The sequence below is a fragment of the Euwallacea similis genome, chromosome 3 (assembly GCF_039881205.1).
Source record: "Euwallacea similis isolate ESF13 chromosome 3, ESF131.1, whole genome shotgun sequence".
In the NCBI taxonomy this organism is placed as follows: domain Eukaryota; kingdom Metazoa; phylum Arthropoda; class Insecta; order Coleoptera; family Curculionidae; genus Euwallacea; species Euwallacea similis.
Window position 1 is genome coordinate 5847758 of NC_089611.1, and position 26346 is coordinate 5874103.

The window sequence follows — 26346 nt, forward strand, 5'->3', positions numbered from 1 at the left end:
ATTCAAATGTCTGGACACATATAAAAAAAGTCACACACGAAGCTAAGCCATCCATGCACAAAAAGAAATACAATATCGCATACTTGGCACTTTTGTTCTTAAGCATGTTGAATCTTGCAATGATAGCTACGGTACAACCTACCAAGATGCTCAAGAGGATCAAATGTATGACTGATAACGCATAATTATTTACGAAGTCAAACACTCCAAAATAGGCTACGTCTTGTTTTGAGTAGGTAAAGTTGTCAGCAGTGTCATAGTATTCATATGTTGTAGTGATCTCCAAAGACATGTTGATTCTTAAAATAGGAGCTAAAAACTTAAATACGTTAACAGATTTGCTTTAAACTTTGACGAAAGCAGCTTACCCACACGGCGCGAGCACCCAGTTTATAATGCACTAAAGACGTAATTCAGAATGCGAAATTTCTTGTTAAAACGAATATTTAAGCAGCTTTATGATAACCTTTATTCAATTTCTTTTTCGATAAAGATGCTTTTATTTCTACAGAAGAAACCAAATCAATATGTTTGCACGCTGAAGACAATAACATTAATTACGCGTAATTATCTTAATTTATGTTTTGAATAAAACTCAATAGTGTAAAAGTGTAAATCAAGCAATTATCAATAAACTGTAAACATTCACTTCGGACTCACCTACACGCCCAACTGCAATCGTATGGGAAAAATAACATATTCCGCATCTCTGAAAGTATACATGGAAATCCTGATAAGTTTCCATGATAAAGTCCATTCCGGTCTATTTCTTGAGTTAGTTATGTTTCATCATAAATTGACTGAATATTAACCAACGAATATTATCTGAAGCCCTTTTGATACAAGAGTTCTCTGCAGGATGTTCCGTTGCAAAATTCGAAATTTTGTAATGGAAATACGTAACTGCACATAACGGGAAAAGGTAGCTGCATTGCAGCTCTTTCCTTGTACATTGAATCATCATTTTAACAGTATTTTTACCTTTTACGTATATCAATCCATAGAATAGCAGTTTCAGTTTTTTTAATTGAGTGCAGGGAAGCGCAAAGAAGTGGCCCTGAATAAATTTAAATTTTTGAGCTTCCTGAAGCTTTTTTAAGCAACAAACATGGCAACAAAACTGGGCAAATAATAAAAAAGTTGGGTGGTTATGGTTGTATTCTCGTAAAATTTTAGGGTGCAAGTTTTAGAACAAAAGGGTGATTAATTTGGTAGAAAAATTTTAGATGGGACAGTTTCATCGCCAGCGGATAAAATTCCTAAATACGTTCTCATGCTCATCGACCACCTTACTTATCATACCAAAAATAATTTCCATTAATCAATTACAGAGAGATTTCAAACATTACTCATCGCCACTTTGCATATACCTTGAGAACACGATAATAATAACACCAGCACTTAGAAAACATTGTTGGTACTACAATTTGTTCCCATTATAACGATAATTAGTCCAAATCCCAACCAACTAGTTATTTAAATTGCACAGATTAATACAAAGCTAATTGAGCGCTTATTAAGTCCAGTATAATAATGATGCTGCTCAGTGTATTATGATCCCGTCTGTCGATCTGATTCCAATAATGATAAGGTACTATTTTACAAAGAACAGTTACTCATCATATAAACGGCTATAATTGTACTGTAAAGTTTTCGTGTTCAACCTGATACATTAACACTCTGGCCATCATAAAGCAAATGGCCCAAAAATTAGGGTCATTATGTCACGATTAATATTTAAAAAATCTTCGGTGCTACTGCCATGCCTGGCTAATTATCTTGGTGCCTAACAAGCGAATTGTTGAGCCTAAAATCCTAGTAAATCTATCTAGAAGAGATAACGTGGCTTTTACTTTTATGAACATCAGCGTGCAACAATAAAGAGTTCACGTGCTTTGGAATTCATTCGCACGACCCGTGATCACTTCTAGCACTTAGGATGACCTTGTAGAGTTGGTAGATTTTCTCTGTTACTGGAAAATAATTAGAAGAGATTTGTAAAAGAGCCCATATGGCCATCGCTCGGGCAGAAATGAAAGGAAGCAAAATTAAACAAATAAAATCCGTACATGCTTATGAAGACCATAAACAGTAGAGACGCATAAATTAGTGAAAGCAAGACGGTGCGGCTGATTCTCACCTCACATGCCATACCGTTCTCTTTTTGTTAGTTTTGAGGACAACAATTTAATCTTTGATTTCCTGTTGCTGTTGTTCCTCCGACTTTTTAATTGGAACTGCGAATTTTTAGATGAGTTTACGTTGTTCGTTTGGCGCACTTTTGCGAGTCATACCGGTTTTAATTAAGATTCATTGTAGATTTTATTTGCGATATCAGATTAGATTCAGCATCAGAATTTTTTGGAAATTAAAATAGGTGTTCTGGACTTCGTAGTGCCTGTTTTGAGGTCGCAAGTCCCAAGGCGTGTGCAAATTAATGTGCTGTCGGAATTACAAGTCGGAGAAAAAGGGAGGGGAGGTACCTTGTTATAAAGTAGTTACTACAAAACTGGAGGTCCCTAAGATTTGACTAAATCTTATTTTCTTCAGGCAGGGGAAAAGCCAGGCACACCTCGGTTTTTCCATTTCCTCCCACCAGGAACCGTCGCTGGTCGTTATTTTAAACGAGTGGAAATTACCCTTTTATCGAGCCCGGTGCTTTGCCGACATCTCCCTGTAATTTTCGTCTTTAATTTTAAACAAATTCATATATTTTCGGAGGTGGCCTTAACGTTAGTTCTGTCACCTATAAATTTCCCGTTAGCTTTAGTCATCTGAAAGGAAATGGATGAGTTTAAAAAATGTTTCCACAGTTAGCTTTAAAAGACACCATTATTGGGAGTGTTGCATGACTGTGAAGAACGTTTTATCGCCTTGTTTCTAAAATAGTTGAATAACAAGTTAATGATGACTCGATTATGGCTCATTCGCAATAACGACTTAAGGATTGGAGAGATCAGGAGAATCGCGTTAAGGACCACCCAGGTGGGTAAGTGCCATACAGGTTTAAGTTGGAGATTAAAATAAAATAAAAACACTTAATCATAAATTTGTGACTGCATCCCTTGTGATAGTTCCACTATCTCGTCGTTATTATAGCCATAAACAACATCTCTGGTTTACCAGCAAAGGACTAGTAATAATATTAATGTTTTGCGAGAATTTATTATTCTTTTTATTAATACTGACCATTTTTTCATCCCCAACCATGCGAAAAATCATTGTGAAAAAATTGAATGAGAATACCCCCAGTCGAGCGACCTCGACATTCGCAGTCGACATGTGTAGCAGGTGTATCAGTAACCAGCCCACCAACTTAAACCATCAACGACGCGGAAGACCCGCTAAGCTAACCCACTGACCTACTTTTTGCGTACTGCTGACCAAGAACATATACATAAACAGATTCTTCAGTCTACCGCCGGCACGAACCCATTGGGTACCGACACTTCTTCGGAGGGTTCTTCTATCTTAAATCGATCAAGTTACGTCCGCTTGTAATCGAGGTGCCCAGAAGGTGCTAAAAAGACCCAGTGTTTTTGGGCAGCTTGCCTTAAACGTGATTGGTATTGGTACTGATTGTACTAATTGGTTTCAGGAAGTAGAGTGTGTGAGTTTGTTTTACAAATTGGGTCAGGAATGCAAAGGGAGGGAGGTGTTCTGTATGGAAGATTAAAGTGTTTTATATTTGGTAATGAAGAAGCACTACCAGACGTCGATTTATTTGATGATTAATGCAAGTGATATTGTGAGGGATCTCTAAAGGGCACTTAAAAGAATGGTTCTGTTTTTAATTTCCGTGGATGATCTGTACCGGCATTCGTATCGTTGATTAAGATTAGTAAATTATTCAACTGGAATAAAGCGTTTCCTGCTAATTATTGATCACCCATTAACTCAATTTCCATCTTTTAGACAAATAAACGCTACTACTGCTAATCAGGATTTTCAAGATTTATAGTTGCTAATTTGATAAATGGCGAAACATCCATACGTCATACATCATTATTTATCCTTCTAGTTGAGAGTTACAAGAAATGTCAATTGTTAACTTGACCCCATGTATATTCATTAAGGATATATGAGATAGTGACCGTGTGATCCTTTTCCCACCCACAGTAAGAGTTAATAAGCATTTTAGGTAGTTTGCGGTTTTACTTTGGTAACGACCTTTTCGGAAAAAAAATTTAATTGAAACAGGATGATGAAATTAGTAAAAAACTATCTCAGTTGCTCATTGGCTTAATGGTAATAAACATGGAATAGAATTCGGAAACTCAAATTTCACTGAGCAAACTAATTAAAACTTACATTAAAAGTTAATAACGTCCACATTCACAGCGCATTTAAATTCCAGTCGAAACATTGTGCGGCTATGTTTTGTATTTTTTGCTTTTTACACTTTTATATTGAAAATGTTCTCTGGCAGATGTACGTGAAAACACGTACCTTCATGCAACGACATTGAAGCTAAGAATTTCCTAGTTTGTTAGCTGTTCTGAAAACAAACACACGTCGTTTACAACGTTGTTTACGAATAAAAAATCAACTTCTGGAGCAAGTAACTGAATTCGCTTTTCGCTTTAAGTCAACTAATGGAATGTGTCATTCATGACACGCCCGAAATGAATCTTTCCGTGCTTATATGACTTTCCATGTCCGGCCTCGCTTCGTAAGCAAAACTATCTCGCGCACGGGAAAATATTTTCCGAATCCGTAAATTATGAATATTCCTTCTTATGGATTTTTAATAGAGACTTCAAAATTTGGGGGACAGAAACAATTTAATCAGGATTATTGCATTTCAGAAATACAAAAGCTTCGTAATACTAGATCATGTAGGCAAAAAAATCATACATAGAACGTTTTTAATGACTCCCTCGTTTTGTCCAATAATGAAAAAATAGTATAATTTACAATTAGTACAATCAGTGAGGACTTTCCATCATTTAGGTAAATCTTGCTCAAGCTGGCTGGAGAATCTAAATTCTTATTCATAGAATTCTTCACCCCTGGGGGCGAATAATAGCTATTCTATTCTTATCCAGTAGTGCAACGAACCAATCAATCATTATGAAAAACGAATCGTGGCACTACTTTATATTATGCTTCCTATATTATAACGTGTTCCAAGTGACACTTGCGGATGTTAGCGAAAGAAGTGGACTAACCAGAACCAGAGGTAAGTAGTACTTCAATTGCCAAACCAGTACTCGAATAGTTTGTGCCTGGTAATGGGATCTGCTTTCCTTGTTTGATTTTCAATATTGCAGCGGTACTATCAAAATAAAAATTTGGAGAAGGAATTTCTGGTACCGGTTCCAACATTAGAGTATTTGCAATTTTTGCGGATCGGTAAAAGCATTTTATTGTAAAACCACCACTTAAGAACCAGCAATTTATAACAATTTTAGTTCTGTAATCCAGTAATGAGATGAACATGTACCTAGCACACAGGAACAATAAATTTACTTATAATTTTCTTACAGCTGTTGGCTCATTTATACTACCAATAAGCTATTTAGTATACTTATACTACATCTGCGAGGAATGCGACTTAGTGCAGAACCACTGGCGGGTTTAATGATAACTTTGTTTCCCTTTAATGGCTGCAACGAACGGGAAATTTATTTACGAAGTATTACCAATAGATACGTCGTTTGGGTTATTTCTTCTTTTAAAAAGTATGTGCGTCTGTAAGGTTAGTCTCGCTTCCTGTATAGCTACTGATTAAGTGACGCCACTGGCAAGCTACTAGTACAAGCTTAATAATCTGAAATTCAGAATCTGATGCAGTAAACTGTGAGTACTAGTGCTTATCTATATCTAGGAAAGTTAAAAGTTGAAAGTACCCATTGATTTCAGCGTGTAGGTATCTGTAATTACAGCCGAACAGTTAGAAACGACAAATATGCCAGTAACAGGTATCGGCTTATGGTCATGAAGCTAGGAATGGCTATATAGTTGACTTGGTTTTATTAACAGTTTTGTGGCTAACGTGCTAATAGACCTTTCAGATATTTTCATTTTTTTAATACAAATCTAATCATCTAGTCTACCATCATGACCGAAATGGGGTTGTTAGTACGATTTAAAAAATTTCGAAACTAAAAGCACAGATCTAAAAAATGTCAAATATTTTTTTGGTATATAGGAAACAAAGCATGAAAAGAGAAAGTGAATGAAACCAAATTCCTTTCGAAGTAGAAATTTCGATCATTCACTGCTCCAATTTCTAGGTATGAGCCTTCGGAACAAATTCATTGTCACGCATGATTAGTCTTGGCTTTTTTATACTAAAATGTGTGTCTATAAAGGCCTCTGTTAACGATCGGTTGCGCTTATTGCCTATAAATAGAGATTAATTGCTAATTTTTCCTTTAAGTTTTGATTTATAATCAGCACTAGTCCGAATACCGCATAGTCCATATTTTGCAGTTTGCCTTTTGATTAAATTATTCCACGAACGTGTGCGTCTGTACTAAGATACCATATAGTCCCCAAAAATTTCTAATAAAAAATAGTGTTTTGAAGTGACTGTCCACTCGCATATTTTCATAAAGATTTTGCGTAAAATTGCTTAAAGAATGTTCAAACAGATGGGCAATTACTTCCGAGTAGGTTGAAGTGCAACGAAAATTATCGATAATTTTTGAAACGTTTGCACGAATAAGAGCGCCAGCGCACTCTGCATGTAATTTATAAGTTAAAATTGCATGAGTGCAAAATTGTCAAACATTATATATTCATTTCGTTGCACGAATCGAATTTAAGAAGAGAATTACATGAATTATATCCTCGAATGCGGTCACAAGATTGAAATATTTCACTTTGTTACAGCTTTGCTAGAGGCGATCAGGGAAATAATTGCGATAATTGCACTAGTGCAAATTACTGCTGTAAATCGCCAGCTAGTGGTTCAGCGTAACAATAAGATACCCGTGCTGCATTGTTGAAACATCAAATTTTCCAAATGAATGATATTCTCGCCGTAATTTGACGGTCGCCAGTTCAGCCTGAAAATGAATGACCAATATTGCATTGTTGAAATATTACATTTGCTAGGTGGTGAATCAGGAATACTGATACGATCGGAAACACCAGGGGGTTTCATTCGCGGCGATGAGCGACAATTTTTCAGGCAAAGACAGAAATATCCTCATTTTATTTTCGAGGGATTATCGAACCCTTGAAGTATCACAGGTTCAAGGACATGCGGTGTTACGTGATTGTCTGTGAAGGTTTCTCCTCCACACTTCCGCAAAAACTATTCATAACTTGAGGTTTTTAAGACAACAACTTTAAAATATAATAACCTTTAATTAGCATCAATTTTTGACCAGTTTACTGTTAAGTCAGACATTATGTTTGTACGTGTAACATTTTTTAAATTATACAGGGCGTTGAAAACTTCAAGGTATAGCATGGGTCGCCTCCTTCATCCGTCTAAATCAGCTTCAAAGATGAATGGACTTTATACATTAATAATAAATTATTTGTAAATGTGGAATAGTTGATAATAACAAAACAATTCCGTTTTTTCTTAATCGTTGCTTTGTAAATCCTCAGTGCTCAGTCGAGCTAACGGAATCTATCGTCGATTTCATTTCCGACGTCATCAATTAGCAGTGTCTTCCTGTGAGTGCAGACATTGACTTCACCTTAACGTATTACATTTTACTAAGGTTACTGGTTACTATGAATTTATCAGTTTCCTGATAATTCTTAAAATACAATTTCACACGGAGGTTTGCAGCAATCTTTAATTCGATCGTACTTAATTACTATCCACAGTTTGTCATCTTTGAAAATTGACTATAAAAATCCTGCTCTTTCTGGTTCATGAGGCTCGTGTCGCGCTCGTCCATTATCGGATTCGTGCGCCAATGTGCTATTTTATGAAACTCGTATGTTAATGCACCGCCTGAAATTTAATACCACGAAATTATCCCTTCAAGCCGCTCTTGTAAAGTGATAAATGGCTCAATAACCGCTTTGTTATAGTTTGACCCAAAGTGGTTTGAAAAAAACACAAAAGGTCACGTCTACAATGAAATTACATCGTATATTCAGACCCCAAAAGGCTCTTTTACCGTTTCCATTTAAATTGGATTGCCAATGAATGATGTGATTGAGACGGTCGGATATTGTCTTCAATAGCTTTCTATAGATACATTTGAAACGAGGATGATTGATCGCTTCCGTCGTCGAAACACAAATCTCTACTAATACTGAGATTCCAATCCAATAAGTAAACCTCGCTATATATACATGAATCAAATTACCTATGCGTTCAAGCATTATCATACTGAACATTATTTATTCAAATTGGCTAACTGTTACTTGCGAAGAAATGGGAACAGAGTATGTGACAATAAAACGCATTTTTGCGGGCTCGGATTATAAACCGTCATATTTCACAGAAACTTTCTCTTTTCATCCGTTCAAAGGAACTGATTTCATTACGTTGTTTGTTAATATTTTGAGATTCGACGTCTTCATGCTGACAACCCACTAAAATATCGTCAAGATTTCTGCATGCGGTGGATAATTAATCTTGAACAGAGAAAATGTTTAATGAAGAATTTAGGTCAGTTTTGTGTTTTTTTCTGAGATTTTTCAAACTTAAGAGCTCAACAGTTCGATTTGGAAATTCGATAATGTCGATGAGAATCACTTCCGTGCCTCTTCCACAGCCCTCAACTTTTCATTTTTCCTTAATATCTCAGAAACTAAAAGCAATTTAGCAGCATCGCGTATTTCATAAACATTAAAAACTGTAACTTTTTCCTTATTTAACCGATTTCGTAATTCGTTCCGTATCGAAGGTGTCACTGCCATTAAAATAAGTAAGAATCCATTCTACAGGAATTTTAAAGTGAAAGACTTAGAAAATTAAATAACCGCAAAGCTTATACAAAATTATCATAATCAAACAGCCTCACTAATTTATATAACCTCCTAACCCACAAGAAGCTTTAAATCCATTGTCACTTTTATGACGGCCTGGTTGACCATCTTCAGTAAAGTTAATAGTCAGGGCTGAGTCATGGTCTACACAATTCGGATTGCTTTCTATAGGCAATTTGCGTTTTTCACTAAATTAATAATTTGATGTGAATCTAAGGCTATAACGAGATCTTTTATAGTTTTATCATCAGAAGATTAAATTAAAATAATTCATAAAAGATGATATGTAATGGAGGGAAATTCTGTTTTAATTTGTCAGGAAACTGCACGTTTGCAGTTGCAATACATGAATGGAAAGTTTCGCTGCTTAGCATGGCAATAAAAAATATTCCCTGCAAATAAAACTTTCTGTTTCTGCTTGGAGCTGCAACAGGAAAATCGCAACAAATAACAAGAAACCAGAATAAAGGTTTGAAGTTCTAAGAAAAGCCATAATTTTCATGAGGAGGCAAGAAGGCGCCTCTTTGACCTTTCGCCAGGATGACATGCAATTCATTTTACTACAGAATTATGTGAAATTGCTGAAATTCCATTCACAACTAAACCTGTAAGCCTTCGTTGTCAATAACATTTTAAGTTTAATGATTATTAATTCCATTACGAAATTCGCATTTAAAACTCTTCCAGGGATGGCAAGATTTCTCTTTCCTGAGGGAAAATTTATTTTGCAGAGAAAACAGCTTACTTTAAGGTCATTATCAGTTCGTAAAACCTATTTGAGAGAAAGCCTGAACAAATCCTGGGCTTGCGAATTAAAGGGGTAACGAGGACATATTTTAAAAGTAGCTCATGGTCTTGGGAGTTGCATCTGCGAAAAAAAGGGCAGAGTTGCACTTAAGTAACGAACGTTACTTCTGGAGCTTTTCAAGGCGGCAGTTTCTTTGTGAACACGAGATTACTTGACTTTGATACGCCATTTAATTAAAGTTTTGATTAAATTGGCAAGTGTTGTCCATTAAGTAAAATGCACAAAACTTTCCAATTCAGTTTCTGCCTCTAAACTAAAAAAGTACGGTTATCATCTTGTGTACATTATTTTTGTATTTTTAAAAATTTTTGTTCAATTTGTTTGTTAAATTTTTTGTTAAGTTGAATGGGAATTTTGCTTGTACGCATTAATAGTAGTAGAAATATCTCGATTAGGATAGTAATTTTATGTAAATCCTACGTTTAAAAACTTCTTTGTTATTAAAAATTCACATCTTGTAGTTTAGGTATTTATATCAAGCGTGTTGAGTTACTGAACAATAAATTTATCGGAAAATGTACGAGCATCTTCCGAGTTAAATTAGCCAAATATCACACAATGTAAACGAATGTTTAATAAAATAAGAAGTAAGTTGGACGCCGACTTGAGACGCAATTTCATCAATTTAGGTTAGTAATGGCAAACGTCTCTCCAAGTCATGTCGATGACTCGACGCAAGTGACAAACTTTCTCCGACAAAGGTCATGTAGCAATGTCAATGCATTTCGCTTGGCTCGGATCGTGGTTATGCTTTTTCTTGTTTAATGAGTTCATGAGCTTCATTCATGAACATCTTCGTGATTGAATTTGGTTACCGACGTGCTCTTTCTTTTCTTAATTATTGCCTAGTCAATGCTACAACGAAAGTAGTTTAAAATCGCTTAATTATTTGTTTCGACGAAGGATAAAAGACGGAATTGAAAAGGGGCTCAGCTGTTGTTTTAACACCTCGGTTGTTAGAGTTGTTAGCGTAGACCTTCGACTTTACGTAACTCCACAGGAAGAAGTCGCAAGCTGCCAAATCGATGATGTGGACCATAAAGTACACGTAATTCACAGTCCACGCCAAGTTTCCTTTACAAGGTCTTTGATAATAAATTTTAATTATTTTGCAACGTTCTTGCGGCGTTAATTGTTCCATGCGGTTTTGTAATAAACCGACGTACAAAACTTGCGAATAAAGGAAGTTGCCAGATGTACAGCGTATTGGACCACCCTTTAGGGCTTTATACCAAGGGCAGGTCATCAGTGCTTCCAACTTCCAAGTTGTACGATTAATTCAACCGGCACACACGAAAATCCTCAATGTCCGTTCCCCAAATCTAAAATATCGAAGATACAAAACATGCCACAATACTTCGCCTGAAGTTTTACGCTACGTTTGTTTTTCCAAAGAGGAAGTCGTGAAAATGGAAAAGGTCAAGACATATGAAATAATGGTCACCCCATTGTGTTTCCAACGTGTCGCAATATGGCTGTCTAATGCCTTATCGCCTTTCGTAACGGGTTTCAATTTTCCGGATTTATCCTTCATTTAGATAGGAAAAGATTAAAAAGATCAATATTTCAAAATTCGTGTTTTTGTACTTTTACATATATTCTACATCAAACGTTAAAAAAAGCACTGCACTTAAAAGCTAAAAAACATATCCTCATTTTATCCTTACAAATCTTTTAGTACGTGCTTCGAAATTAAAAGAGAAACCGTCCCTATTACTGTATCCACCGTCATGTAAATTAGAACGGGTTTTTAGACCACATCAGAGTGGTTTTCAAAGGAAATAAAAACGCGTCATGGACAGAAAGCGAAATTGCCGGCGAAAATTAACGAAACCTAATTTGCCTACACAAAAATGAAATTGTGCGAGGAAAGGAGATCAAACGAACGAAAAAAGAGCTTCAAAGTAGAGTGTGTTATTTTAAATACCAGTTATGCTCTGGTAAATTTGTGTGGGCATCCCCAACATGAGTTCACATAACAAATATTAAATAAAGCCGGAATCTCATGCGTCCGATATTTGAAGCCCAACTGTAAAAATTTTTTGTCACCACCGAGTCACCCTGTATATAACAAAAAATCAAAAGTCAAGTGTTCTTTTCCTATAAACATTTGTTACCTTCAGGTGCTTATGTTACACCTAAAACGCATTAGATTAAAGTAATTTCATAAAATTCTGAAAGCGTCAACAATCAATAATACTACGTCGCCCTTCAGGAAATTCAATCTGCAATAGTTTGAAACTGTCCTAAAACTTCTTGTTCTTTTTGTCCAAGTATACTTTCATCGAATAGAAATGTCTTTTTATATTATTTGCTGCAATGTGACACTAGTTTTTCGATTTTTACCGTCTTCATTCTTGTACCCTACGAAGTTTCCAATGTTATGGAAAGGCATAGAGGAAAGCAGATCCATGTAATTTAATCTGTTTGTGAGCGTTGGTTTAATATAAACCTTTAAATGTACATGCCTCTTCATTCTCTGCAGTTGTATTAAATGTCGACTTCCAAGCAAAAGACAAATTTTTTCAGGGGCCAGAAAATTATTTGGTGGTTATAGGATAACACCGAAATTTTGCAAAGCCACAAGAACCCCAACAAATCCTCCAGGAGGGCCTAACATTTGCATGTTCAACCATGAGTGTTCCCAAAGAAATGGGCAGGTTGTTGGGGCATGTATGGATGGGTTTCTCTTTGGCGCGTGCTGCCAATTGCCTAAAGGTAAGGGAAGATTATGGTAAGATGTGTTCATCCTGTAGCTTGAAACTACAGGGTGACTCAAACAATATGAGTCATAGAAATTATAGACTGTTTATATAATTATTATATATATAAACTTAGCATCACAAAACCGGCTTATCAACAATTGTTTTTAGCTATTTATTGTGAAGAATTAAATTATTTCAGCGAAATGGAAAATTTTTATATTTGATTCAAAAATAATACGAAATTAAAAATCTAAGGTGCGTATAAAAAATTTAATAAAATTTAAAAAAAGTGAACGTTTTAACAAAATAACAAAACAAATTTCTCCTATCTTTTTAATGCATATAAACAAAAAAAAGTAAGAAGGTTTATCCAAAGAAATCAAATCGCCTTGTAATACATTTGGAAGTAAACTGCTGCAAAATGCCTAAAAATTATTATCGCTATTTTAGGAAAAAAAGGAAATAAACACTGGAATTATTTTCTGAAAACCTTAAATTTAAATGAAAAACTAATCTTATAAATTATCAACAATAAAATGGTATAAATACATTTTCAATATATATTTTTCCACATTAACTAGTACGCCAGTTCTTTTGCTGTTAAGTTTATATAAACTCCTTGTGTTCTATGGCTGATTATATGAACTTTTATGAAGAATATTCTACATACAATGTCTTTCACTGACAATAGCAGAACTGATTTCCATTAGCCTGCTCAGTGCAGGTTTACACAGAGACTTTTTATTATTTATTATCTCTTTCAGATGAAGAGATTGGAGAAATTCTAACACAAGAGATTCCCGCATTAACCGCACTGGATAATAAGCTAAGTTCAAAATTTAGCCCCACCACTCATAGGACAACGCCCATGTATGATATAACGTCTCACGGAGTGTCACAGATAGCTGCTTCATTGTTAGGACAAAATCCACCTTTTTCTGGTAAGATGCCAAAGAAAATGTGAGTAGAGTTAAAACGTGAAAAATCTGTTAAGGTGCGCCATTAAATACGTCTTTTCTATTTACTGAAGTAATACAAAACTTCTCTCGTCTCAAAACTCAGCCCTCGTTTTTATGTTTTATCGCCAGCTAGAACGAAATAAATATTCGATTGTACATCTAAACGCAAGCTTTGAATTTTGGTCACGTTTTCGCTGAAACAAGAGCCAACGTGCATAGGTCTCCGTTTTTATCCTTTGAAACTTTTTATAGTTTTCTCTCTAAACTGCCAACAGTTCTGTAAAGTGTTAACGAGGGCTATAAAAACACCTAAGTAACGTGGATCGTATAGTATTTTATCTTTAAGCGTGGTAAGTACTACGTTAACACACGGAGTGCAGTAGTGTGGTACTTACCACTCTCAATACACAGGATAATTTTATAGGAACACATTTAAATAATCTTCTGTAATATACGTATTTAGTTTGGCACAGCTTCCTAATTTTTATTTCTTTCAGGTGGAAGTAACTCTAACATTATTTCAACGGGAACCGATAACAAGGTTAACATAGACTCAGTATTGGGTCCATGGCCAGCTTCTGGAGTTACGCATTCGAAGCCTGAAACTTTTGTAGGTACTGAGGATAACGAAATCAATTCTAGCTACTTTAGGTAAAGTTCAGAACGTTTCTAGAAATAAATATTAATTGAAGTTTCGCAGTTCCAGTTCGGCGACGGTGCCGCTATATGAAAAAAAGACAACTCCATATGGACATGAAGAAACAACATTGCGGTATGGGGAGACGAATTTGCCTCCAATTTTGCAGATTTCTGTTTCAAATGCACCGGTCGGTTATACCCCTCTTCCCTCCATACAGAGACCAATATTTAGGTAGTTTCATTTACAGTAACAGTAACAGTAAACTTGAAATTAGAAATGATCGTTTAGCACTACTATTATAGTTTATTATAGAAGCTAATGCGAAGCGATCGAGAAAGATTTTAACCGCGCGCTGAGCGGGCACGTAAACTTACTATTTTGCGCTCTCTGTTGGTAGTACTAAAATATGTCTATCTCAGTTTTGCGTCCAGCAAACTAGCAATTTCTCTAAGTTGAATCAACTAGTAACGTGCTTTCCCTGAAAACTGTAAGGCCAACGTACTTTTCTTAAATTTACTTTTTGTTTTAGACCAAAACCACCAAAACCCACGGATGAAAATTACATATTAGTGCCAACTCTAGTCCACGCATATAACAAAACAGAGCATAATGAAGAAGTTACCCTGGATAACCTCAACTTATTAAGTCTATCAACCACTACTGGACCTTTATCTACTTTGTGAGTAAATTTGACTTATTACTATACTTACTACACATAGTAAAATTAATTTCGTAACTTTCAGCTCTTTTGTCAGCTCAAGTGCCCCAACTACAAAAAGGCCACCGACAACAAAAAAACCACCATCTACCTCTTACATCTTTAGCACAACTGTCCCTCCGCGCAGAAAAACTACAGCTCGAAGGCCGATCCAAACTAAAAAGCCCACAAAGAGCGTTTATAAACCTAGCAAATATTCTATCTCCACCCAAAAACCTAACTCGTCGTCTAATTTCACGCCAAGACCAAAACCACCTTCTACTAGTTATGTATACAGTCCAACATTTGACCCTACCAGGAAACCACCCAATGGGACATACGCTCATAGTTCAACAGCAAGACCACCCACTGTGGCACATTCCACTTTTGCCAATTCTCCCGAAGCTTTTCCTGGTTCTCATACAACCCCTCACGTGTATGGTTCAGATTCCACCAGCTCCACTTATAGACCTTCCAGTGTAAGTTCTACAATTGCTGGCCCAAGTTTCACCGTGACCTCACAACCCCTCAGTCAGTATTCTCCATATCCAAGTCCGGCGCCTACTTTAATAGTGTTAGGACCAGTTAATGTTGAAAAAGATGATGGATTTGTGGTTGCCTCTTCAAGTTCTACTGAAGTTCCTTCCAAATACCAGAGTATCACCACTTCAAGGCCTTCGCAGTTTAGTTCACTGCCTCAGAGGAAGCCAGTAAACCATGTCACAATTAACAATCATGTCACTCAGAACATTTATAGCACTCAAAGACCTCAGACAAGCAGCAGCCAAAGTTTTCCTTCGCCTACAGTCATTATCACCCCTAAACCCACGATTTCTTCGTCCTTGCCCCCTTCGGCGAATGAAGACACAGAAGCAATTGTAGTGACTTCTGCAAGTGACTTAATCAATTTCCCCCCAGACCGCAATCCCAACTTAAACATATCTCAACCTGTGTACAGTGAGGAAGACATAACCACCCCCAACTTTGTGGAAGACGACGCCATGAATGACAAAGTCGAATCCTTTGTGAACCAGATCATCTATGGACTTCAAGAACCGTTCAACGACCTCAAGGATATAGTCTACAATAAGCACATTAATGCTACTGGTAGCCCAACAGCTTCTAGCATTGTCACGACCAAGAAACCGGTGAAGAAGCAGGGTTCCACCACAAGGAAACCTGTTACGAAACCCACCAGTGTGAAGACTACCACCAAAAGACTAGCTACCACCAGGAGGCCTCCTCTTAGTCTCACTACTACGAAGAGGCCTACGACTACCAGAAAACCTCCGACGACAGTTCAAAATTTTATCGAAATTGAAACTGAGTCAGAGTTGCATCAGAATTATAGGGACCGTAAGTACTCAATTCGTACTAAGTTTTAGATAAGTTCAGTTTGTGCATCTTGTTAAAGTGCCTGTTTGTACTATGTGGTAAGTAATTTTGTGCCAAATTGTTGTATTGTTATACTCTCCTGGTATATAGATCTAGTTCATATTTATTAAGCAATAGCTTACAAAAGCCCTAGACACACCTCGTTTCTGTGTAATGTACTAAAGTATTCATTTTGTTAATGAGGAATGCCTGACAATGTATATCGATTAAATATTTTCTTTAAATCGAAAATATTCAAATTTTTTAATTTCACAAAACTGATCACCCTGTATCCTGTTGCTTATTTACGTAAATTTAACAATTCTGATATAAGAACAATTTGGGGGGTTTTAATTCCTGGATGAAAATGTCGAAACTTCCCAAATTTGAGGCCTATTGCACATTGCGTGGTGTCTCTTCTTGATCTGAAGAATCACACATTTCCAAATTCCGGACGGAAATTTTGCAAATTTTGAATTTTCGGAAACGTGAATTCATTTTCGAAACAAAAATTTCTGAAATTATGAAAAATATGAAGAAGAAGAAAAATTTGATGGAGTTTATAATTAAAACCCACCAACTATTATAAGGAAACCACTTAAGGATAAAGTAATAAAACACGAACAAGCTTCTCGTGCAGTTGAAGTATAGAAAAGTTGATACGCCGGTCTTAATCAAGATGGACCTGACTGCTGAGGGATCTCCCAATGGAATTCCTGTTAACCAAATGACTTGTCTACTCTCGATGGGGCTTTTAATACTTCCAAAATCAGTATTCTCATCAGGTCTACTCATCTCCGAGGGTATAGATTGTTTCCTGAGACAACCAACAAGGCGGAATTACAACGACTTGTTATGGTACTCCATTTGCCAGGCTTTGAACTAATATTAAGTTACGAAGGAGGTAAATGGTTGATAATGATGAGATGAAGAGGTCATACAAAATCAAATGTAGAGTTCTTGTTTTTAATTTGATTCAGCTGTTGGTACCTGTGTCTAACCCGAACTAACTTATATTAAAATAAACTTAAAGTTTACATCACACAGGGTGGTGCAGGTGGAAGTAAGGAGAAGGTAACAGTGCTGGGTCAAATGGGTCCATCTGCGTCACCCTGCATATTACTAATTTAGTGGTAATATTTCCCTAATAATTCAACTAATATGTACCTAGAACACTTCCTTAAAATTTCTTTCAGAGTGTGGAGTGAGACCCCTCTTAAAAACAGGAAGAATTGTCGGAGGACGAGGAGCAGTATTCGGAGAGTTTCCGTGGCAAGTCTTAGTCAGAGAATCGACGTGGCTAGGATTATTCACAAAGAACAAATGTGGAGGTATGTAATATCCTATATATTATACAGGATGTTCCTAAATATCATGTGAATCCGCAAGAAAATATTTAGTTCATGACTAAAAGTTCACATAAACGTAGGTCCGCAAATGCTTCGTTACCTATTTACAGGGTGTTCAAAGTTCAGAAATTCATAAGTTTGTTCTTTATAGCTCCTGCAGTTTTTTAAATATTTAGCTAAAATTGAAACATAGTTTGGACTGTAGGATTTACGTCATTGAGCATGTCAAATAGTTTTGATAACCTACAGGGTAATAACGTTTCAGGGGTCAAACCCCTTTTCTTCTCCTGAACTTTCTCGCCATGCACCGTTAGTAGGTTCTAAAATACAAAATGACTTTTTTATTTTGTTTAGAAACTTTTGGTCTCTTGCAGTTTTTTCGTATCTGTGTCGGTTATCGAGGAAAAAAATAGAAACCGATTTTGTGTAATTCGCCGAATGAAATTAAAATTTATTTTATATATTATTATATATTATTTAGCAATTATTTATTATAGGTAATCCTCCATTTTTAAGAATTTTTGAAAATTTATTTGAAACTATTGTACCTGTTAAAAATTAAAGCCGGGATAACCCTAAATAATAAACTAAACAGTAATAATAATAATGTTAATAAAGAAAGAACGTTAGAGCAACTGTTAAAAATAACCCCCCCCCCCCCAAATCTTTACACGTGCGTCTACCCTTCTCCTCATTAATACCCGTACTCTTTCAAATATCCCCGGCATATTCCTTACCGTTTCAAATGCATTTAATATTTGATTTCGTCACTCATCAACGGTAGTCACTATTTATTTTTTAAATTTAAACACCCTATAGATATATAGATAATGAGACGTTTGCGGACCTATATTTACATGAACTTTTACTCATGAAATGAGCTAAAAAATTACACCCTTTCGTATGTACATGATATTTAAAAATCCCTGTATATACTACATATAGTGTATAAATATATGCTACGTATTACATTTTTTGAGCATCTAACTAACGTCTCAAAATTTTCTTGTGGAAGTATTTCCATTAATAATGGGGGAAACTCTAATCCAGCAGCATATTCCCCTGGTGCTCGTAGTCTTGATTTATGCCATCTAAGATGTGAAATGGCATATTACATGATATCAAATAAATATGAATGGTTTTTGGGGCGTACTCGGTCTTTCTAAAGATATATTGCCCGCAAAGTCATTGAAATTAGTTAAAATTATAAATGTTCATTTCATAACAGATTTAAGTACATGTTCCTATGTCTAATCTGGGAATTAATAAAGTTAATAAGGTGCCGATCCGTATTCGACCAATAATGAAATTTCACTTAAGGAATGGTTGGAATGGAAATTATAAGGTATTGACTTATATAAATAATAAAATTTCTGTCCTAAGACCTCTAATAGGTCAATATTATCATACTTGAGCAAATGTCCGGCTTCGTTCGGTCTGAACTAACCTGTTATAGGATTTGTTCGGTTTCTTCAGGTGTGATTTTTTATGTTGCTGGTTCATGCCTTATGATTGGGAAAATGGGAGATTGTTTAGGCCTGTCAAATCCTACATTGGTTCGTAATTGCAAAATTCTGGTCGATATCTAGTTTTGTCAAACTAATAAAATAACAAGACTCGAAAACCCTGCCACCCGTGAATACCAAATCTGCCCCTGGTATGTCCGATGATATTATTTAACAAATCGAACTTGAATTAAATAACCTGAACTTTTAGGTGTTCTCATCAGCGATAAATACGTCATAACGGCCGCCCATTGCCAGCCTGGATTTCTTGCTTCCTTGGTGGCAGTTTTCGGAGAATACGACATTTCTGGCGATCTAGAATCCCGGAAACCCATCAGCAGAAATGTGAAGAGGGTCATTGTTCATCGGAAATACGACGCTGCCACATTTGAAAATGATTTAGCACTGTTAGAATTAGAGAATCCAGTGAAATTTGACGCCCACATAAGTAAGTGATATTGAGGAGTTGCAATTTTAGTGTGTCGAGGTGGAAACTTCGACACGTCGGCTTTGCAGATTCTAAAATAATTAAAGTGTTATGTGTATATATTTTGTTACATTCATGTAATGAATTAATTCTAGTTCCAGTTTGCCTGCCACCCGATAACTCTGACTACACCAAGCGAATGGCTACGGTAACTGGGTGGGGTAGATTGAAATACGGAGGAGGTGTACCATCAGTTTTACAGGAAGTGCAGGTTAGTAATACAGATTCAGGCCCGTTCTTTTTAATAGTAGGAAATTAGAAATATACAGAGTTCGATTATCGAATAAGCGTCCGATATTTCACAGGGTGATTTTTTAAATAGTTTTAAGATGAAAAGTTCTTTAAACATACAGATGCGAGCAAAAAAATAGCGTCACTTACTTTTCGTTCATTTGTTTAATAATTAGGAAAAACTCAAGTAAGGTAAGGAAGTTTTGACGTTTGAATTAGCTCCAGGTAGGTTTCTAAGTATATCCATAGAAGTTTTCATCCTTATAAAAGCTTTGAGTAATTTATAAATTAAATATTTCGGTTGAACTGTTTTTTTGCTGTAAAACACTCTTGAAGTTTGTAAAGTGAATTTTGTCGAAATTTTTGAAATTTTCTTAACATTTTTTTGGTAAGTACTCTACTATTCTTTGAACTAATATTCGGTACTTAATAGTGTAATTTTCTTAGTATCTATTATAAAAAATGGGTCGTGGCAAGCATTGTACGCCTTCATAAAGAAAGTTCATTCGAAAGTTGAAAAACGAAGGATATTCGTTAAAAGCAATTTCCAAAATTATTGGATGTTCTTTAAAAATGGTTCAAAATGCAATGAAGGACCTTCCGGAACAAGAAAATAGAGGAAGGCCGAGGAAAACCACCCCAAACGCAGATCGAATCATAATTAGTACATCGAAGCGGAATCCATTTATGAGTGCTCAAGGAATTCTTACAGAAATAAATTTGAATGTGAGCGTGTGGACAGTTCGCAAAAGGTTACGCGAACAAAATTTAGTTGCTAGAAGCCCGCGTTAAGTGCCCTTGTTAAAAAAAAATCATTTAAAAAACAGAATAAAATTTGCTCGAGATCACCTAAAATGGACTGGGAAAGAAGATCAGAAAAAATGGCGCAACATACTGTGGAGCCATGAAAGTAAAATTATGCTTTATTCTTCAGACCATTCTGGACTAGTTAGGAGGCCCCCAGGTACTGCCTACGACCCTAAGTACACGAAAAAGACAATTAAGCATGGAGGTGGAAACATTAAGATCTGGGGATGTTTTTCGTGGAATGGTGTTGGCCCCCTTGTGAAAATCGATGGGATTTTAACAAAAGAGTTATATTTGGGAATTATGGTGGACCACATGCTTCCGTATGCTGAGGACAATATGCCTATTCGATGGGTTTATCAACAGGACAACGATCCTAAGCATACAGCGAAGATTGTCAAAAACTGGTTCACCGAAAGTTCCATCAATGTTATGAGTTGACCCGCACAATCCCCAGATCTGAATCCAATCGAAAACCTTTGGCAATACCTTAAACAGCAGATTAAGGCCCGAAAACCGACAAATTTAAAAGATTTGTGGGCCATCACTCAAGAAGAATGGTATCGGATTCCTATAGAGTACTGTCAACGACTGATCGCCTCCATGCCTAATCGTTGTCAAGCAGTTTTAAATGCAAAAGGGCATACAATCAAATATTGAATGTACATTTTTATAAATACATTAAAAAAAGTAGAATTATTTATTGTAAATTTAATTATTTAAAGTATGAAGTAGAGAACCTTAATTTCCAAATAAAGCAGTTTTTGTGTTTTCTTCTAACTTTCCTTAATATTTTCTTTAATATACGACAGATCGACGTCAAATTACTTGTAGATAGTTCTTAAAAGTGTTCAAAGAACGTGTTGTATTTATAATTTCAATCATCTCAACTGGGAGAAAAATATTCTACTTGAAGCTGCAAGCGCATAGGTGACGCTATTTTTTTGCTCGCATCTGCATATCTTAGCTCATTTAGTTTTCAAGATATGAGGTATCAAAGTTGAAAAAATACATCACATATATTTTAATGTCTTTTGCTCTCTTCCAGCTAATTTTACGAAATTCCCTATCCGGGGTTTTTTAGGATGAAAAATTCAAATTTATCAATGATTTAGTTGTATCTTCTAGAGGGCGCCACAAACAACCATTACGACACTTTTAAATAGCTGTACATTTTTTATGCCACACTGTTTGTCACCTTCGAGTAGAAAAATGTTATTCTCTACCTTGTCTGTTCAAAAAAGTATACCTTATTACCATCGCTAGGAGCAACGATTTCCGAAAAAAACGCATCTAAAGATGATCATGGATACTAATTATCAAAAAGTACACACACACACAAAAGTGCACACAACTTACTATTTCACTTTTTATCCACAGAAACAAGGAAATAACACTTCAAAAATTAAACACTAGTAGTTTTTAGTCAAAATAGTATATAAATTTTGTTGCGATGACATTCATAATTATTTAGAATATTTCGAAATAAGGTTAAGTAAATAATAAAAATTACAATAAATATTGAAAATATCCTTCTCTTTGCGCTATGCATACATTCAATCTCTTTATTGAATTGCGAATTTTCTGAAAAAATCCAGGAGTAATTCGAATTGTTTGAATCAAATTGTTGTCTGTTATTCTATTTCTGAGATTTTGTTCATTTTAAATAGATAATTGATACATTAAAGTCTTTAGATGTCCCCAAAAAAAAAATCAAATTTTTTAAGATCTGATGATCTAGGCGGTTATGGTTGGAGTCCTCCCCGGCGGATCCATCGATTGTTGAAATTTTGATTTAAAAATTCTCGTACCTAAAAGCTAAATTGTGCCGGTGCACCATCATGTAAGAACCACATTTCTCTTTTAAGCAAAACCGGCAGATCTTCCAGAAACCGACAATAATTTTTGCCATTGAGACTTGCAAAAAGAAAGAATGGACCTAACAAATAATCCGCAAGGATCCCAGCCCAAATGTTTATGGAGAATTGTTCTTGAAAATGTGATTCTTCGGGTGCATTTGAATTTTCTTCTGATCACAAATGATTCATGTGGAAGTTGCGTATAGCATTACGTGGAAAAATTGTTTCATCGATAAACAGAATTTCAGTGCCAAATAAAGGATCTTGAATAAGTTTTTGATAAAAATTAATATGCAGCGAGAAGTAACGAAAGAGAAGTGTTTGCACTTTTTGAATATGGTATGGGTATAACATATTGTTAGTGAGAATTTTCCGTATCATAAAGTGAAAAATATTCAGTGTTGCACTGCTTTTCTGGTGTTTGCTTCCGAACGTTGATTAAGAACTTGATTAAGAACTGCTTCCTCAATCTCAAGTGTTCATACTGTTTGATACTTTCCCGAAGGATGACTAGATTTCTTAAAAGCCCCCTGTTTCATTTAAACAAACGTGGAAATTGTTTTGAATTTGAAAATGTTTTTGAGGTGAAGATTGTTCGATTCGGATATCGTTCTTCATAAAATCGTTTCGCTTCATAGACATTCCCCTTAACAAGCCCATATGTAAAATGTATATCCGCTAATTCTAAATTTGTCAAATTTTTCATTTCTTGAAGCTAAATAATTACAATGGTTTTCTTAAAGTGCAGCATCTTCGTCACAATTTAAGTTTAAAGTCATAAAAAAATATCGAACAATTACAATAATTTTCTTAAAACTTATAGGTTAAATTTATCAGTTCACTTCAACTTTTCTCTTTTTCACAGCCTATTTTTTTAATTAATTTTCTTTTGAGAACGCATCGGACCAAAAAATTAAAAGTGTTGCGATGGTTACTTGTGACGCCCTCTAGAAAATACAATTAAATCGTTGATAAATTGGAGTTTCTCATCCCAAAAAAAAACAGGATACGAAATCTCGTAAAATTAACTGGAAGAGATCGAAAGATATCAAAGAATATCTAATTTATTTTTTCAATTTTGATACCCCATATTTTGAAAACTACACGAGCTAGGACACATTTTTATAAAAACTTTCCATCTTAAAACTACTTAAAAAATCACCCTGCGAAATATCGGGCACTTATTCAATCACATTCTGTATATTCAAAAAACTCCTGAAACAATACTACTCTAAGATGCAACTCTTATTTTTAATTTTTTTCATTTCGTTCACTCTTAGGTTCCCATAATGGAAAACCACGTGTGCCAGGACATGTTCAGAACCGCTGGGCATTCCAAAGTTATTCTAGAGTCCTTTTTATGTGCAGGATACGCAAATGGTCAGAAAGACGCCTGTGAGGTAAGCAATTGGGTACGGATGTCCTGAATAATATTAACAAAAGGGATGACTCAGTAGAATTTCGGGATTGAAAGGGTCATTGTCAAACCCTTATCAAGTTTGATAATTTGTTAATTTTACTAAAATTTGCCTGCCACCTTTGGACTTTTACTTAATTGCGTAATCTCGTTTCTCTGCCCAAATTTATGAGCGCAGTTAGTTTGTGTTTCCAAGTTTTCCCAAGGGATTTGTTTCGTTATCGATTAGCTTAAGGGTGTTGTTGGTTAATGTTAATATGATATTCATCCCATGGGCTGTGGCCTCCATTAAAACCTGTTGCCGGAGTCACTATCAAAAACATTTCAAAGTATAGAATAAATTAATATTTATACGCCAACAGTCTCTGGATTTATATTGCTGCGCTGTAGGGTTCGATAGATTTGTGTACATGTTGGCAGAGGGAAAGCCAACAAATAAACACAATTACGACCCCATCTATTAATGTATTGTAGTATTTGTATACAGGGTCGTCCCGTACAGGGTTTGCGCTCACCGTAACAATACAATTTAAGGCAGTTTTCTAATTCTGTTAGTCGTTTAGTGAAATAAATGAATAATCTATTGCTAGGGAGACTCTGGTGGCCCACTTGTTGTCCAAAGGCCCGATGGGAGATATGAACTTGCCGGGACAGTTTCCCATGGAATCAAATGTGCCGCACCCTATTTGCCTGGAGTTTACATGAGGACGACGTACTACAAGCCATGGATAACGAGCATAACAGGGATAGAATAATTCAATAGTACCTTAGGTCATTCAAATTTTTACAACGTCGAACGGACATCCAATTTAATGTTGGACAAAGAAATTATTAACGTTTTTGCGAATGGAGAATGCCAAATGTTGTCAGGCTCAAAAATTTTAATCGACTTTTCTCAAACCGTGCTTCGATAATATATTAAATTTTTAAGTTTCTTTCTTATGCCTACGAGTTCTAGTCAAAATATTGCAATTAAAACTCTTGCAGGTAATAAGACAATTAGGCAACATATTGATCATCCAATAATTGAAGATAACCAATAGCTATACATCATTAGCATTCATGGAAAATATTTTGAGACATTTTCATATATTCGAAACGGGACTGAAATATTATACTTTAGCTAATTCCTAAATAACTGTAGATTTGAGATATCCTTTTTAAAGGCTTTCTTCGAACAATTCATCAGTTTATGTTTGAGGAAAAAGAGTCATTGCAAAGGAAGATTCAGAAATATTGCCGATCTCAGCTTTCGCTGAGGGAATATATTTGAATCTATATTAAAAAATAATATTAATTCTATGTAATTAGTGTATTATATTGAACTATTTATTTATATTTATTTATTAAATGGTTGACTAATTTAATGAATAATAATAATAAAATTATTATTAAATTTCGACTGGACTTATTCCGCGATCATTTACTCAGAATACACACCCAGCATTAAATGCAACTTTCCTCCTAAAAATCGGGCTCTCCTCATGCATAATACATGTTTCTATCCAGACTTTAGGGAATTTAGAAATTTCACGTTGGATATAAAGGGACACGCCACGATTTTGCTTTTAATATTAAATTGCGACACCAATTCTCGGTGTGAATTCTAATTAATGGCTTAATATTTGGAGCAAAACGAAGGGTATCGTGACGACAAAAACCACCAAAATAATTTTATTATTTTGATATGTGAAGGGTGAGGAAAGCGTTCAATTTTTAATAATTCAACATTCAAACATACGCTTTGCTTTCTTACTGTTTTCGAGATCCTCATATTTAGGTACGAATTCGTGGCACCCATATAAGTTATGTTGGGTATAGGGTTTTGAATTGAAAAAGTAAAACTAACAATCAAATAAGGAGATCTAATGACAAAAATGAGAGATGTCTGATCAAAAAGCAAATCGAATCAGTTGTGGCCTCTTTATAGAGAGCTGATTTGTTATCGACAAAAAAATAATACCCGAATACATAATCAATATGCCGAATATTCTATTCAGCGTCTAGCAAAATGTGTGGACGTTAGCATAACATATATCCATCTGTAGCTGCCACTACTTTAAAAATAAAGAGAAACAAAGGAACAAAAAAAAGGAGTTTTGATAAAACTACAAGCCCTTGCAAGTATCTTGGGGTGGGATTTGTGGAATACAAATGAGAATCATGTTGCGTTATATTATATTTTTCAGAGCGCAATGTTCGGCAAGACGGTCGTGCCTTTATTTTGCATTTATTACATTTTTTCGTGTCGCTTTTATAACATTGAATTCAATATCGCATGATTCAGTTTCATGTACAACACCAGGCACGTACTTACTTTTTCTAATCCTTCATACTCTCTTTTTCTTTCAGTCGTCATCGTTCTTCTCTCTCTCCGCATGCTGTCCAACTGATTGGCGCAAATTCTCGGATTTCGGGAAAAACTGAGAGTCACTTGGAAACGCGAATTATGGTAAAAACCATGTATCTTTAAAAGAGACACGAAATCGTGTCCTTTGTTAAAGTTCAAGCTTGGATCTTAACCGAAAGTCAGACTGGTATATAAAGGTAAGTAATCAGAGATCCGTAAACACATGATTCATCTAGACGCACTGGGTC

At 35.4% G+C, this 26346-nt stretch overlaps 1 protein-coding gene across 3 annotated transcripts; it reads left to right on the forward strand.

Moving 5' to 3' along the window:
- The first annotated feature begins 3399 nt into the window (after positions 1 to 3399).
- On the forward strand, positions 3400 to 24954 carry flz (filzig). Of its 3 annotated transcripts, none has more exons than XM_066406493.1 (13): positions 3400 to 3610; positions 4954 to 5182; positions 12248 to 12436; positions 13188 to 13364; positions 13880 to 14033; positions 14083 to 14253; positions 14552 to 14701; positions 14766 to 16075; positions 17290 to 17424; positions 19159 to 19395; positions 19530 to 19645; positions 23612 to 23731; positions 24339 to 24954. In XM_066406493.1, the coding sequence occupies exons 2-13, from the start codon at positions 5074 to 5076 to the stop codon at positions 24501 to 24503; spliced, it is 3033 nt and encodes a 1010-aa protein (XP_066262590.1). In that variant the 5' UTR covers positions 3400 to 3610; positions 4954 to 5073; the 3' UTR covers positions 24504 to 24954. The 3 variants fall into 3 exon arrangements, with proteins under 3 accessions (XP_066262590.1, XP_066262592.1, XP_066262591.1); XM_066406495.1 differs by having other exon boundaries at positions 14089 to 14253; XM_066406494.1 differs by having other exon boundaries at positions 3400 to 3572.
- Positions 24955 to 26346: the final 1392 nt, after the last annotated feature.

Coding starts and splice junctions, on each gene's coding strand:
- flz (XM_066406493.1), top strand. CDS start 5,074: ATGAAAAACGAATCGTGGCACTACTTTATATTATGCTTCCTATATTAT. Junction 5,183..12,247: donor TGGACTAACCAGAACCAGAG/GTAAGTAGTACT, acceptor AAATTTTTTCAG/GGGCCAGAAAATTATTTGGT. Junction 16,076..17,289: donor GCATCAGAATTATAGGGACC/GTAAGTACTCAA, acceptor AATTTCTTTCAG/AGTGTGGAGTGAGACCCCTC.